Consider the following 16,614-nt stretch of genomic DNA (forward strand, 5'->3'; position numbering starts at 1 on the left):
AGTGGGCATAGACTTTAGCTCAAGACGTTAGGGGTTTTTATCATTTAGTGAAAATACAAGTTCGAGAACGTTAGTGACACTTAACATTGTCACTAACATTGCCATGCACCCCTTTGCCTCACGTTAAAGCCCACGTTAACTGGGTTAACATGGCTTTTAACGTTGCCTTGTTAGCCTTCGAGAACGTTAGTGACACTCAACATTGTCACTAACGTTCAAGTGTGCCCCTTCTTGCTTCACGTTAAAGCTCACGTTAACTAGGTTAACGTGGCTTCTAACGTGGCTTTTGCCAACCTTCGAGAACATTAGTGACACTCAACATTGTCACTAACGTTCAAGTGTGCCCCTAGGTCTCACGTTAGAGTCCACGTTAACTAAGTTAACGTGGCTTCTAACGTGGCCATTCTTAGCCATCCCAACATTAGTGACAATGTTGAGTGTCACTAACGTTGGCTCATTCTTCATTCCTCGTCGTTAGCTTCCACGTTAACCAAGTTAACGTGGAAGTTAACGTGGCTCTTGGGGGTTGTGTGGTTGCTCCAACATTAGTGACAATGTTGAGTGTCACTAACGTTGTCGACAACTCTCCATCTCTTACGTTAGCTCCCACGTTAACCAAGTTAACGTGGGAGTTAACGTGGCTCTTTGCACCTTAGGCCAATGCTAGTGACAGTGTTGAGTGTCACTAATGTTGGCTTCTCTTCCCCCTTTAACGTTAGAGGCCACGTTAACTAGGTTAACGTGGCTTCTAACGTGGCCATTTGTGAGCAATTGCCAACGTTAGTGACAATGTTAAGTGTCACTAACGTTGGCTCAACTTCTCTTCTCCACGTTAGAGTTCACGTTAACTTAGTTAACGTGACTCTTTAACGTGGGCATTGATGGTTTTTGAGAGTGTTTTTGGCAATCACTTTTCTCCTTAACTTTGCAAGTTACCTCCCATTCCTTGCTTCCTTTGGTCCTGAAATCAAGCAATAGAGTGCATCAAAGTTCTAGTCCAAGTCATGAGTAATGCTATATACAATTTTGTCATTAAAATCATGCAAAATCCACATGAAATAATGTAAAATGCACAATGTATGCTTGAATCAAGATCTGAGTGAATATCTGCCCAAAACTAACTTATTTCCTAAGAAAATGCATGAAATTACCTAAAAACAGTAAAGAAAAGGTCAGTGAAACTGGCTAAAATGCCCTGGCATCACAACACCAAACTTAAAGCTTGCTTGTCCCTAAGCAAGTACTGGAACAAGAGAATGATGAATGGAATCTCCAGAGAAATGAGTCATTCATGTGGAAGTCATATTACTGATTTTATGGTGGTTTCATGCATAGCAACTTAGGTTCATTCCACTACTGGCTTTCAGACCTTTATCATCTCCTAAAATACTCACTTTGTTATATCCCATGAGACCTTTATTTATTGATCCTTTTATTGTTATTTCAAGTGTTGTTTGTGTTATTTAGGCTAAGTGTTTTGTAAGGGGACAACTCTTTAGGATAAGCTTTCAGCCAACACTCCCGAACCAGTTGGATCAAGGTGCTAGGTGTTGAAGCACCCCTAAGGACTTACTTACTCAAGTCTCTCCCCCATACATACACACCACAGGCATATAGTTTATTTATTTTCTTTCCTTCAGACCTTGGTGTTCAGCACCTCTTTGGGTTACTAAATGCTCTGTGGTGAGGGTTACTCTTGATAGTGGATTTTCAGCTGATAATCCCAGGTTAGTTAACTCAAGTTACCAGGTGATGAAGCACCCCAAAGAGCTTATTCATCCAAGTAGATCCCTCACACAGGAGCACCACAGACACATGTCTTAGGGTAGACCATTGGTTCCTAGCCTTATTGCTTACTCTTTTTCTTTTGTTTTTCACTTCCCTTGTTCTTTCCTTTTTCTCTTATTAGGATCTTGTTGTTATCTTAGTCTCATGGGTATATCAAAAGTAAAGCATTCAAGATAGATAGTTGTCATCCTAACCTTGTGGTTGAACCAACTTAGCTAACTTATGACTACCCCCAAAGATTCATGAATGCACTTCCACATTATGAACTCCTTTCTGGTCTTTTAAAACATAAAACATTCCCTTCTTCAAACAAATAGACAAGCTTACAAGTAAATAAGGGAAAGATGCAGTGACACTTAAACCAGAATCACAGACCATGCTCAACAACAAGGTAGAGTAAAAAAAAAATGTTTAGGCCTCACTGGTAATCATTAATCAAGATTGCATTTGAGCTTCCAATGTTCGAACTGTAAATATATGGAATTAAGTGACAATACAACCTTCAGGTGACAACTTCTAATCGCCTTCTTTTCGTTCTCCTCTTGGTCTTTGCTTCCTTGAGCGAAGGTGCACCATAAGGTTCCTGTAAAGTTATTGGAAGTTGCTTGTTCCCAAAGCACTTGAGGAATAATTAGCTTGCATGTGCTGGTGTCTTATGAACTTGATTTGGTGTGTGAACACCAAACTTAGTTCCTTGTTTAGTACACAATCTTGCACATACGCTGATAACTCATATCTTGTTGTTAACAGAACAATGATTAACTAAAGTCTAACTACATCTAAGTGGTTTCCCTCAATTGGTTAGAGCTAGCAATGTGTTTTGGGAGCAGGTGTAATTCTAACTAGATGTCCTTTTGGTGGAACACCAAACTTAGAATTACACTGTCTCTTTTGATTGTTCTAGTGTGAAACACCAAACTTAGCTCCTTGCAATACAGGGGGAACAACTTGTGATTTTTATTGAAATGAAGATGAAAATGTCTACCTGAGGTTGGGTTGCCTCCCAACAAAGCGCTTCTTTAGCGTCACTAGCTTGACGTTACCCCCTTATTATGGTGGTTGGTAATGCTTGAAGTCCTCTCCTCTGGCTGTGGACTTGTATCCATTGGTTGTATCAATGATCTCTACATGCTCCAAGGAGAGAACTCTGTTGATGGTGAAGACCTTAGGAAACTGAGATGGTACAGTGGGGAGATTAGGGGGGATATCTGTGAAGTAGGCTGAGATTACTTTATCCCATGGAGAGAAATCTTCCGTAGGAATCTTCTTGTTCCGCCACCCCCTTGGTACCTTCTTCTTTGCCCCTGGTGCTGTTTTCTTACTCCTGGTGGCCACCTTCTTTGATGAGCTTTTGTTAATGTCCTCACAAACTTCTGGTGGCTTAGGTTCCTCCAATTTTTCCTTGACCTGTGGCACTTGCTGCTGGCCTTGTCCATCAACCCAGTGAATCTCAGGATGAGCTGGTTGTGCTTCAGTGCTTGCTTCTTCCTTTAGTATCTCATGATGCCCTTTGCTCGGTTCTTTATCCTCTTCATCTTTTTCCAGTGAGAGTTCGAAAACACTGAAGCTCAGTTGTTCATCATGGATCCTTAATATTAGCTCTCCTTTCTCCACATCTATGAGTGCTCTAGCAGTAGCTAGAAATGGTCTCCCCAATATGATTGGGTGCAGGTGACTCTCTTCCATGTCCAAGATGACAAAGTCTGTTGGGAGAAAGTATTTTCCAACTTTGAGCAACACGTTTTCCACCATTCCTACTGCTTACTTTTGAGTCTTGTCAGCCAGCCTTATGACTACATCTGTAGGTAGTATCTCATTGATCTGCAGCCTTTTTACCAGGGATAGGGGTATTAAGTTGATGCTTGCTCCCAAATCGCAAAGTGCTCTATCAAAATTTGTTTCCCCTATAGCACAAGGGGCATGAAAACTCCCTGGGTCTTTTCTTTTCGCAGGCAATTGTGTTTGAATGAGGGTGCTGCAATCCTTGTTCATCACTATAGTCTGGCCCCCCTTGAGTGAGCTCTTCCTGGGAAGTAGTTCCTTCATATACTTGATGAATGCTGGCATTTGCTGAATGACCTTGATGAATGGTATGTTCACATTCAAAGATGCAAACGAGTCTAAGAACCTTGAGTACATTCTCTTTCCCACAGCACCCTTTAGCAGTTGAGGAAATGGTACATATAGTCTCAGCAGCTCTTGTTGTGAGATTTCTGGTTCTTGTTGGTCTTTCTTCTCCTTCTCTACTAAGGTATTTTCAGGTTGTTCTGACAGCTTGCTTGGCTTGTCTTCAGTCTCCTTGTCATTTGTAGTGACCATATTGCAGTCTTCCCATCTTACTTTCTTCGCTTCACTTCTCGGATTCTTCTCCGTGTCACTTGGAAAGCTATTAGTGGGTCTGGGCATCTTCTCAGACAAATATCCCACTTGGGATTTGGTGGACGAAATTGTGATTCATTATTTTCACTTCAACAATCCAAGGTAATGGCTCCAAAGACTTGGTGCACAGAACCATGGTCCAAAATTAACTTCGCAGTTTTGCTCAACTAACCAGCAAGTGCACTGGGTCGTCTAAGTAATACCTTACGTGAGTAAGGGTCGATCCCACGGAGATTGTTGGTATGAAGCAAGCTATGGTCACCTTGTAAATCTCAGTTAGGCAGATTAAATTTGTTTATGGGTTTCAAAAATTAATAATAAAATAGAAATACTAAAAGGGATAGAATACTTATGCAGATTCATTGGTGGGAATTTCAGATAAGCGAATGGAGATACTGTATGGCTCAAGAACGCCTACTTTCCTATTGCTTCAACTCAATCTTTCTTACTCCTTTCCATAGCAAGCTGTGTATAGGGGTTCACCGTTCGACGATGGCTACTTTGTATCCTCTCTGGAAAATGGTCCTCTGCGCTGTCACTCGCATGGCTAATCGCCTGGAGGCATCACACTGGCCGAAGGCTACATCCCATCCTCGCAGTGAAAACTACGCTCACGCGCTCTGTCACAGCACGGCTAATCACTGGTTAGTTCCCGCTCCTACTGGAATAGAATCCCTTGATTCTTTTGCGTCTGTCACTAACGCCCAGCACTTGCGAGTCTGAAGCACGTCACAGTCATTCATTACCGGAATCCTACTCGGAATACCACAGACAAGGTTAGACTTTCCGGATTCCCAGGATCCTACTCGGAATACCACAGACAAGGTGAGACTTTCCGGATCCTCATGAATGCCGCCATCTATCTAGCTTATACCACGAAGATTCTGTTGTGGAATCTAAGAGATACACATTCAAGCTCGGTTGCAAGTAGAACGGAGGTGGTTGTCAATCACGCGCGTTCATAGGTAAGAATGATGATGAGCGTCACATAATCATCACATTCATCATGTTCTTGGGTGCGAATGAATATCTTGGAATAAGAATAAGAGAGATTTGAATAAAAAGTACTAGTAATTGTATTGAAACTTGAGGTACAGCAGAGCTCCACACCCTTAATCTATGGTTTGCAGAAACTCCACTGTTGAAAATACATAAGTAAAAGGTTCAGACATGGCCGAATGGCCAGCCCCCTGAATGTGATCACCAGATTCAAAATACAATCCAGGATGATAATATGATAGTAAAAAGTTCTATTTATAATAAACTAGCTCCTAGGGTTTACATGAGTAAGTAATTGATGCATAAATCCACTTCTGGGGCCCACTTGGTGTATGCTTGGGCTGAGCTTGATCAATCCACGAGCTGAGGCTTCTCTTGGAGTTGAACTCCGAGTTATGACGTGTTTTGGGCGTTCAACTCCGGATCATGACGTTTTTCTGGCGTTTAACTCTAGACAGCAGCATGTACATGGCGTTCAACGCCAAGTTACGTCGTCAAATTCCGAATAAAGTATGGACTATTATATATTGCTGGAAAGCTCTGGATGTCTACTTTCCAACGCCGTTGAGAGCGCGCCATTTGGAGTTTTGTAGCTCCAGAAAATCCATTTTGAGTGCAGGGAGGTCAGATTCCAACAGCATCAGCAGTCCTTTTGTCAGCCTTTTTCAGAGTTTTGCTCAAGTCCCTCAATTTCAGTTAGAAATTACCTGAAATCACAGAAAAACACACAAACTCATAGTAAAGCCCAGAAATGTGAATTTAACATAAAAACTAATGAAAACATCCCTAAAAGTAGCTTAAACTTACTAAAAACTACCTAAAAACAATGCCAAAAAGCGTATAAATTATCCGCTCATCAGGATTCCAGCTTCTTGATTGCTTCCCCCCGATTCTTCATACTGGCTCTCACCTCCTCTTTGAACACCTTATTGTCTTGAATTTCTTTGCATATGCTTTCAAGTAAGGTTTCAATCTTTGAGATTCTGTCATCAAATGATGGTATGTTGGGGGTAGAGGTAGAAGAGTGAGATGTGTTGCTGTGGTTTTGTTGGTATGTCCTCTGTGTGAATTGTTGGGGAGCTGTGTTGTTGGGGTTGTGACGTCTCTGATCTTGGCCTTGGTCTTGTTGATTCCCCCACCCAAAGTTTGGGTGATTCCTCCATCCAGGGTTGTAGGTCTTGGAGTATGGATCATGGTTGTATCTAGATGAATTCCCAATGTAGTTGGCTTGCTCCTGAGTGCCTTCTTCCTCTTCACTTGCTTCCTCTTGAGTTGAAGTGGTGATTGCTGCCACTTGACTTCTCTCCATCTTCTTGGTGAGGTCAGCTAGCTGCTTGGTGATGAGCTTATTTTGAGCAAGCAGAGCATCTACATTGTTCAGCTCCATTACCCCTCTAGTGTTCCCTCTTTCGGAAGCATAGAAGTAGTCATTCTCAGCTACAGTTTTAATAACATCTAAGGCTTCCTCAATGGTCTTCTTCTTGTTCAAAGAACCTCCGGATGAATGGTCTACGGCCTTCTTAGATTCATATGACAGTCCTTCATAGAAGATGTGCAGCTGCACCCATTCATTGAACATATCAGATGGACATCTCCTTGTTAGGTCTTTAAACCTCTCCCATGCTTCATATAAAGTCTCACCATCTTGTTGCCTGAAAGTTTGGACCTCAGCTCTCAGCTGATTGACTCGTTGAGGGGGGGTAAAATCTTGCTAAGAACTTGTTCATAACATCATCCCAAGTTGTCAAGCTCTCCTTTGGAAAAGACTCCAACCACTTGGTGGCCTTGTCTCTGAGAGAGAATGGGAACAACAACAGTCTATAGACGTCTGGTTGAACGCCATTGGACTTCACTGTGTCACATATTCTCAGGAAGGTGTTTAAGTGTTGGTTGGGGTCTTCTTGGACACCTCCTCCGAACGAGCAATTGTTCTGAACAAGGGTGATGAGTTGTGGCTTTAGTTCAAAGTTGTTGGCATGGATGGTTGGTTTTTGGATGCTACTTCCGCAATTCCCTGGGTTTGGGTTGATGTAAGAGCCCAAGACTCTTCTATCTTCCCCACCAGGATTTGCTCTACCTCCTCCACCATGGTTGTGCACCTCTTCCTCACAATGGTCTTCCATGGTTGTTTCAAAGTATTCTTCACAGTGTTCCTCCTCTTCTTCAGCACCCACTACACGTTTTTCTTTTGCCTCCCTTCTTAATCTTAAGAAGGTTCTCTCAGGTTCAGAATCAAAGGAAGTTGAAGCTCCGCTTCTTCTCCCTGTCATACAACCAACAGATTACAAGCAAGAAAAGTAATGCAGAAAGTATCTTGTTAGAATAGCTTGTTAGTGTCAGTGATGCAATATATCAAACAGTTAGTGGGTTAGTGAACTGAATTGTAAATAGCAAAGAAAAACTCAGAAACAGGGGAGGGGAAGAATTAAACTATGACGGAAAGCAAATTAACCAAACAGAAAATTAAATCAAACAAAATACAAATGCTCAATCTAGTGATCCTCTAATGTAATCATTGTCGATGCACAATCAATCCCTGGCAACGGCGCCATAAACTTGATCGGTATAAAACTTGTCTCTCAACAAATTCCCATTCGGCAAGTGTACCGAATTTGTCGTCAAGTAAAAACTCACAATAGAGTGAGGTCGAATCCCACAGGGATTGATTGATCAAGCAACTTTAATTAGAGGAATGATCTAGTTGAGCAAATCCATGAATAGAGTTGATAATTGCAGAAATTAAAATGGCGAGAAAGTAAATGACTGAAAGTAAATAGCAAAATTGTAAATGGGAATGGGGGAATTGCTCATAAAAGTAAATTGCAGAAAATAAAGAGAATGGGTAAGATCAGAAATGGGGAGTTCATTGGGTTTAGGAGATGTTGCATTCTCCAGATCAATTTCATTTTCATCTCTTCCTCAATCAATGCACTCATTGATCTCCTTGGCAATCTTAAGTGATTGAATCACAATTTCTTGCAATTCAATCTCTCAAATCTTGATCAATAGCCAATTCCTTGGTCAATTGCTCATGAGAAGAGATTAAGTGTGGTCACTGATTATACCACATGCACTTCCCAAATCAAATGCTTAGAGGGTTATAGCCACATACCCATCCACACTCAATTTGGTCCAGCATGAGAAAGCATTTCTAGCTAATCTCTTCATTCCTCTTTCAAGGATCCGAAGAGATCCATGTTTGAATAGCTTATTTTCCAAGATAACTATCCAATTGGATGAAGATCGAAAGCTTTCAAGTAAAATCAAAAGGAAAGATAGAAGAAGAATAAGAAAATTAGTATTGATCCATCAAATTACAACAGAGCTCCCTAACCCAATGAAAGGGTTTTAGTTGTTCATAGCTCTAGAAATCAAAATCAAAGATGGAGAATACATGATAAAGCTAGAAGTACAAAGAAAGTAAATACAAAGAGTAGTTCTCTGTCCTAGCTCCTTCCAAAAGGCTCTCTCTCTTTCAAAACTACTCCTATATATACTACTCTTCTCAGCTTCTAGTTAGCTCTTCAAGTCTTGGGCCTCTGGATCTTTGAGCTTAAAGCAGTTCCTTTCTTCAATTGGGCTTGGCTTACTTGCAGAGAGATAGTGTGAAGTGGGCATAGACTTTAGCTCAAGATGTTAGGGGTTTTTATCATTTAGTGAAAATACAAGTTCGAGAACGTTAGTGACACTTAACATTGTCACTAACGTTGCCATGCACCCCTTTGCCTCACGTTAAAGCCCACGTTAACTGGGTTAACGTGGCTTTTAACGTTGCCTTGTTAGCCTTCGAGAACGTTAGTGACACTCAACATTGTCACTAACGTTCAAGTGTGCCCCTTCTTGCTTCACGTTAAAGCTCACGTTAACTAGGTTAACGTGGCTTCTAACGTGGCTTTTGCCAACCTTCGAGAACGTTAGTGACACTCAACATTGTCACTAACGTTCAAGTGTGCCCCTAGGTCTCATGTTAGAGTCCACGTTAACTAAGTTAACGTGGCTTCTAACGTGGCCATTCTTAGCCATCTCAACGTTAGTGACAATGTTGAGTGTCACTAACGTTGGCTCATTCTTCATTCCTCATCGTTAGCTTCCACGTTAACCAAGTTAACGTGGAAGTTAACGTGGCTCTTGGGGGTTGTGTGGTTGCTCCAACGTTAGTGACAATGTTGAGTGTCACTAACGTTGTCGACAACTCTCCATCTCTTACGTTAGCTCCCACGTTAACCAAGTTAACGTGGGAGTTAACGTGGCTCTTTGCACCTTAGGCCAACGTTAGTGACAGTGTTGAGTGTCACTAACGTTGGCTTCTCTTCCCCCTTTAACGTTAGAGGCCACGTTAACTAGGTTAACCTGGCTTCTAACGTGGCCATTTGTGAGCAATTGCCAACGTTAGTGACAATGTTAAGTGTCACTAACGTTGGCTCAACTTCTCTTCTCCACGTTAGAGTTCACGTTAATTTAGTTAACGTGACTCTTTAACGTGGGCATTGATGGTTTTTGAGAGTGTTTTTGGCAATCACTTTTCTCTTTAACTTTGCAAGTTACCTCCCATTCCTTGCTTCCTTTGGTCCTGAAATCAAGCAATAGAGTGCATCAAAGTTCTAGTCCAAGTCATGAGTAATGCTATATACAATTTTGTCATTAAAATCATGCAAAATCCACATGAAATAATGTAAAATGCACAATGTATGCTTGAATCAAGGTCTGAGTGAATATCTGCCCAAAACTAACTTATTTCCTAAGAAAATGCATGAAATTACCTAAAAACAGTAAAGAAAAGGTCAGTGAAACTGGCCAAAATACCCTTGCATCACAGTGGTCGAATGGCATTCTTCTGTAAGCAAATACTCCATATGGGCATGTGAATGTTGTCTTCTCTTGATTTTGAGGATCTACTGCAATTTGATTATAGCCTGAACACCCATCCAGGAAGTAGTAGAATGCATGCCCAGCTAGTCTCTCTAGCATCTAGTCTATGAATGGTAAAGGAAAATGATCCTTTCTTGTGGCGTTATTGAGTCTTCTATAATCAATGCACATACACCAACCTGTTACTATCCTTGTAGGGATCAGTTCATTTCTTTCATTGTGGACTACTGTCATCCCTCCTTTCTTGGGTACCACTTGTAAAGGGCTTACCCAGGGGCTATCTGAAATGGGATAGATAATCCCATCCTCCCATAGTTTTATGACTTCTTTTTGGACTACTTCCTTCATGGATGGATTCAATCGTCTCTGTGGTTGCACCACTGGTTTAGCATCTTCGAGCCTAATCTTGTGCATGCACCGAGTTGGACTAATTCCTTTTAGGTCACTAATGGTCCACCCAAGAGCTGTTTTATGGGTCTTCAGCACTCGAATCAGTGCTTGTTCTTCTTGTGGCTCTAAAGCAGAGCTTATGATCACTGGATAAGTGTCACCATCTCCTAGAAACACGTATTTCAAGGATGATGGTAATGGCTTGAGCTCGAGTTTAGGAGGTCCCTCTTCCACTTTAGGAGTTTTTAATGATCCCTCCTATTCTTCTGGTGCCTCTATATCAGGCGTGTCATCCCCAAGGACGTCATCCAGCTCCTCCTCGAGTCTCTTAACTTCATCTACCTCTTCTACCAGGGGGTCGATGATATCAAGCCTTATATATTCCTCTGGGGTGTCAGGGTATTGCATGGCCTTGCAGCATTCAGTACGAATTTGTCCTTATTCACTCTCAGTGTCACTTCCCCTTTTTGTAATCAATGAGGGTCCTTCCTGTAGCCAGAAAAGGGTTTCCCTAGAATAATAGATACATTCTTTTGTTCTTTCATATTCAACACCACGAAGTCTATGGGGAACGCAAAGGGTCCAACCATTACAATCATGTCTTCAACAACTCCAAATGGAAACTTGATAGAGCCATCAACAAGCTGAAGGTAGATGTGGGTAGGCTTGACTTCTTGGATCCTTACTTTCCTTAGTAGTGATAAAGGCATCAGATTGATTCTTGCTCCATGATGAGCGGATAATTTGTATGCTTTTTGGCATTGTTTTTAGTATGATCTAGTTAGTTTTTAGTATATTTTTATTAGTTTTTAGTTAAAATTCACTTTTCTGGACTTTACTATGAGTTTGTGTGTTTTTCTGTGATTTCAGGTATTTTCTGGCTGAAATTGAGGGATCTGAGCAAAAATCTGATCCAGAGACTCAAAAGGACTGCAGATGCTGTTGGATTCTGACCTCCCTGCACTCGAAGTGGATTTTCTGGAGCTACAGAAGCCCAATTGGCGCGCTCTCAACGGCGTTGGAAAGTAGACATCCTGGGCTTTCCAGCAATATATAATAGTCCATACTTTGCCCAAGATTTGATGGCCCAAACCGGCGTTCAAAGTCACCTCAAGAAATTCCAGCGTTAAACGCCGGAACTGGCACCTAATTGGGAGTTAAACGCCCAAACTGGCACTAAAGCTGGCGTTTAACTCCAAGAAGAGTCTCTACACGAAAATGCTTCATTTCTCAGCCCAAGCACACACCAAGTGGGCCCGGAAGTGGATTTTTATGTCATTTACTCATTTCTGTACACCTTAGGCTACTAGTTTTCTATAAGTAGGACCTTTTACTATTGTACAAAGAATCTTCGGATCTTTGGAACCTTTTTCTAGAGATCTTTTGATCACTTTGGGAGGCTGGCCATTCGGCCATGCCTAGACCTTGTTCTTATGTATTTTCAACGGTGGAGTTTCTACACACCATAGATTAAGGTGTGGAGCTCTGCTGTACCTCGAGTATTAATGCAACTACTATTGTTCTTCTATTCAATTCCGCTTGTTCTTTGTCCAAGATATCACTTGTTCTTCAACTTGATGAAGGTGATGATTGACGCCCATCACCATTCTCACCCATGAACAAAGTGACTGACAACCACTCTTGTTCTACAAGCATCTGAGGCTTAGTGAATATCTCTTGGATTCTTGATAACACGATGCATGGTTGATCGCCTGACAACCGAGTGCTCGCCTGACAAACGAGCCAGCCATTCCGTGAGATCAGAGTCTTCGTGGTATAGGCAAGAACTGATGGCGGCATTCAAGAGAATCCGGAAGGTCTAACCTTGTCTGTGGTATTCTGAGTAGGATTCAATGATTGAATGACTGTGACGTGCTTCAAACTCCTAGCAGGCTAGGGCGTTAGTGACAGACGCAAAAGTATCAATGGATATTATTCCGGCCTGAACGAGAACCGACAGATGATTAGCCTATGCTGTGACAGAGCATCAGGGACGTATTTTCACTGAGAGGATGGGAGGTAGCTGCTGACAACAGTGAAACCCTACACGAGCTTGCCATGGAAAGGAGTAAGAAGGATTGGATGAAGGCAGTAGGAAAGCAGAGAGACGGAAGGGAAGGCATCTTCATGCGCTTATCTGAAGTTCCTACCAATGAATTACATAAGTATCACTATCCTTATCTTTTATATTATTTTCGTTCATCACCATATCCATTTGAGTCTGCCTGACTAAGATTTACAAGATGACCATAGCTTGCTTCAATGCTAACAATCTCCGTGGGATCGACCCTTACTCACGTAAGGTATTACTTGGACGACCCAGTGCACTTGCTGGTTAGTTGTGCGAAGTTGTGTAATGCCATGGAATTGAACCACCAAGTTCTTGGAGTTCATGACCAGGGATTATGAGAGTTGTGAAAAGTATTGTTCACAATTTCGCGCACCAAGTTTTTGGCGCCGTTGCCGGGGATTGTTCAAGTTTTGAGCAAGCTTTTGGTAACAATGCCTGGGATTGTTCAGTTTGGACAACTGACGGTTCATCTTGTTGCTTAGATTAGGCATTTATTTTTTTCGAAATTCTTGAAGATGAATTTTAGAGTTTCATGATGATTTGTTGAAATCTGGCTGGCTGAGAAGCCATGTCTAATCTGATTGGACCGAGGTTTCAACTTATCACCACAAGAGCTTGTTGATTTTCATCAATTTTGCTTTTGGAGCAGTGATCTGCTAAGGCTTGGCTGACCTTTGGTCATGTCTAGTGTTTTGGACCGAAGCTTTCTTTAAAAGCTTGGCTGGCTGTGAAGCCATGTCTAATTCCTGGACCGGAGTCTTAGACTAGCATTGCACTGATTCCTGAAATTCTCATTAAGAATTTTGATATCTTTTTCCACTTAATTTTCGAAAAACACAAAAAAAAATCAAAAAAAAATCATAAAATCCAAAAATTTCTTGTTTGATGTCTAGGGTCTCATCTTAAGTTTGGTGTCAAATGCATGTTTTTGTTATATCTTTCGAATCCATGCATGTAATTCTTTGTTTTGATCTTTAAATTCTATTGACTTGAGTATCTTGGTGTTTCATATAGTGTCAGTAGTACACAAACTGCTAAGTTTGGTGTCTTGCATGCATTGTTATTTGATTCTTGTTGCATTTTGATTATTAAAAATCCAAAAATATTTTTAATTTGTGTCTTTTCAAGTCAATGATACAAAGAATTAAAGATTCAGAACATACTGCAGAGGAATTATACAGAAAAAGCTGAGCATTCAAAAATGCCCAGTGAAGAAGACAGACTGGCGTTTAAACGCCAGCCAGGGTACCTGGTTGGGCGTTTAACGCCCAAAGAGGTAGTATTTTGGGCGTTAAACGCCAGAATGTATACCATTCTGGGCGTTTAACGCCAGGATGGTGCTAGGGGGAAGATTTTGTTTTCAAAATCAAATTTTTTCAAGTTTTCAAAGTTTTTGAAAATCAAATCTTTTTCAAATCATATCTTTTCAATCAAATGTTTTCAAAATCAATTTCTTTTCTTTTTCAAAGATACTTCCTAACAATTAATGATTTGATTGAACATTTTAAGTATGTTGCCTTTTCTGTTGAGAAAGGTTTAATGTTTGAATCATATCTTTTCTTGTTAGGCAAGTCACTAATTTTTCAAAATCAAATCTTTTAAAATTGTTTTCAAAACATATCTTTTAAAATTGTTTTCAAATCATATCTTCTCAATCACATCTCTTTAAAACTAATCATATCTTCTTAACCTCATCTTTTTCAAAATAGTTTTCAATCAAATCTTTTTGATTTCTAATTTCAAATCCTTTTTCAAAAATCACTTGATTTCTTTTTCACTTTGAATTTTCGAAAATTATCAATCAAATTTTCAAAATGTTTTCAAAATCTTTTAATTGAATTTTCGAAAATCCTCTTCCCTCTCTCTCACATCCTTCTATTTATGGAGTACCACTCCTTCTTAATGCACAATTCAAACCTTATCTAATTAAAGTTCGAATTCTTCTTCTCCTTCTTCTTTCTATTTCTCTTTTCCTCTGACACCTAAAGGAATCTCTATACTGTGACATAGAGGATTCCACATTTTCTTGTTCTCTTCTCTTTCATATGAGCAGGAGCAGAGACAAATGCATTCTTGTTGAAGCTGACCCTGAACCCGAGAGAACCTTGAAGAGAAAGCTAAGAGAAGCCAAGGCACAACTCTCTTTAGAGGACCTGACCGAATTCTTCAAAGAAGAAGAACACATGGCAGCCGAAAACAACAACAATGCCAACAATGCAAGGAAGGTGCTGGGTGACTTCACTGCACCTACTCCTGATTTCTATGGGAGAAGCATCTCTATCCCTGCCATTGGAGCAAACAACTTTGAGCTTAAGCCTCAATTAGTTTCTCTAATGCAACAGAATTGCAAGTTCCATGGACTTCCAATGGAAGATCCTCATCAGTTCTTAGCTGAATTCTTGCAAATCTGTGACACAGTCAAGACTAATGGGGTTAACCCTGAGGTCTACAGACTGATGCTATTCCCTTTTGCTGTAAGAGACAGAGCTAGAATATGGTTGGATTCTCAACCTAAAGAAAGCCTGGACTCTTGGGAAAAGCTAGTCAATGCCTTCTTGGCAAAGTTCTTTCCACCTCAAAGATGGAGTAAGCTTAGAGTGGAAGTCCAAACCTTCAGACAGAAGGATGGAGAATCCCTCTATGAAGCTTGGGAAAGATACAAACAATTAATCAGAAGATGTCCCTCAGACATGCTTTCTGAATGGAGCATCATAGGTATCTTCTATGATGGTCTCTCCGAACTATCCAAGATGTCTTTGGATAGCTCTGCTGGAGGATCTCTTCATCTGAAGAAGACGCCTACAGAGGCTCAAGAGCTAATTGAAATGGTTGCAAATAACCAATTCATGTACACCTCTGAAAGGAATCCTGTGAACAATGGGACTAATCAGAAGAAAGGAGTTCTTGAGATTGATACTCTGAATGCCATATTGGCTCAGAACAAGATATTGACTCAACAAGTCAATTTGATTTCTCAAAGTCTGTCTGGAATGCAAAATGCACCTGGCAGTACTAAGGAAGCTTCATCTGAGGAAGTAAGCTTATGATCCTGAGAACCCTTCCATGGAAGAGGTGAATTACCTAGGAGAACCCTATGGAAACACCTATAATTCTTCATGGAGAAATCACCCAAATTTCTCATGGAAGAATCAAGAGAGACCTCAACAAGGTTTCAATAACAATAATGGTGGAAGAAATAGGCTTGGCAATAACAAGCCTTTTCCATCATCTTCTCAGCAACAGACAGAGAGTTCTAAGCAGAATACCTCTGACTTAGCAACAATGGTCTCTGATCTAATCAAAACCACTCAAAGTTTCATGAATGAAACAAGGTCCTCCATCAGAAATTTGGAAGGACAAGTGGGACAGCTGAGCAAGAAAATTACTGAACTCCCTCCTAGTACTCTCCCAAGTAATACAGAAGAAAATCCAAAAGGAGAGTGCAAAGCCATAACCATGGCCAAATATGGAGAGGAAAGAGAGGAGGTGGACGCCACTGAGGAAGACCCCAATGGGCGTGCACCAATCTCCTCTGAGTTCCTCAATGAGGAACAATGGGAATCTGAGGCTCAAAATGAGACCATAGAGATTCCATTGGACTTACTTCTGCCATTCATGAGCTCTGATGAGTATTCTTCCTCTGAAGAGGATGAGTATGTCACTGAAGAGCAAGTTGCTAAATACCTTGGAGCAATCATGAAGCTAAATGACAAGTTATTTGGAAATGAGACTTGGGAGGATGAACCACCTTTGTTCACCAAAGAACTGGATGACTTGTCTAGGCAGAAACTGCCTCAAAAGAGGCAGGATCCTGAGAAGTTTTCTATACCTTGTACCATCGGCACCATGACCTTCAAGAAGGCCTTGTGTGACTTAGGGTCAAGTGTAAACCTCATGCCCCTCTCTGTAATGGAGAAATTAGGGATCTTTGAGGTGCAAGCTGCAAGAATCTCATTAGAGATGGCAGACAATTCAAGAAAACAAGCTTATGGACTTGTAGAGAATGTTTTGGTGAAGATTGAAGACCATTACATCCCTACTGACTTCATAGTCCTAGAGACTGGGAAGTGCATTGATGAATCCATCATCCTTGGCAGACCCTTCCTAGCCACAGCAAA

General features: G+C 41.0%; 1 protein-coding gene and 2 non-coding genes across 3 annotated transcripts; 1 reads left to right on the forward strand and 2 right to left on the reverse strand.

The window, feature by feature from the left end:
* Positions 1-3,549: 3,549 nt before the first annotated feature.
* On the reverse strand, positions 3,550-4,194 carry LOC130963004 (uncharacterized). Its single transcript, XM_057889154.1, has one exon. It carries the CDS (start codon positions 4,192-4,194, stop codon positions 3,550-3,552), a length of 645 nt encoding a protein of 214 aa, XP_057745137.1.
* Positions 4,195-6,740: 2,546 nt separating this feature from the next.
* LOC130964005 (small nucleolar RNA R71) lies at positions 6,741-6,846 on the forward strand. Its single transcript, XR_009080119.1, has one exon. It is a non-coding gene; the product is annotated as a small nucleolar RNA R71 (small nucleolar RNA).
* An 8,238-nt stretch (positions 6,847-15,084) lies between these two features.
* Positions 15,085-15,192, reverse strand: LOC130964442 (small nucleolar RNA R71). The gene has a single exon (XR_009080537.1). It is a non-coding gene; the product is annotated as a small nucleolar RNA R71 (small nucleolar RNA).
* Between the last annotated feature and the right edge of the window lie 1,422 nt (positions 15,193-16,614).

The sequence above is a fragment of the Arachis stenosperma genome, chromosome 2 (genome assembly GCF_014773155.1).
Source record: "Arachis stenosperma cultivar V10309 chromosome 2, arast.V10309.gnm1.PFL2, whole genome shotgun sequence".
NCBI classification, from domain to species: Eukaryota; Viridiplantae; Streptophyta; class Magnoliopsida; order Fabales; family Fabaceae; genus Arachis; species Arachis stenosperma.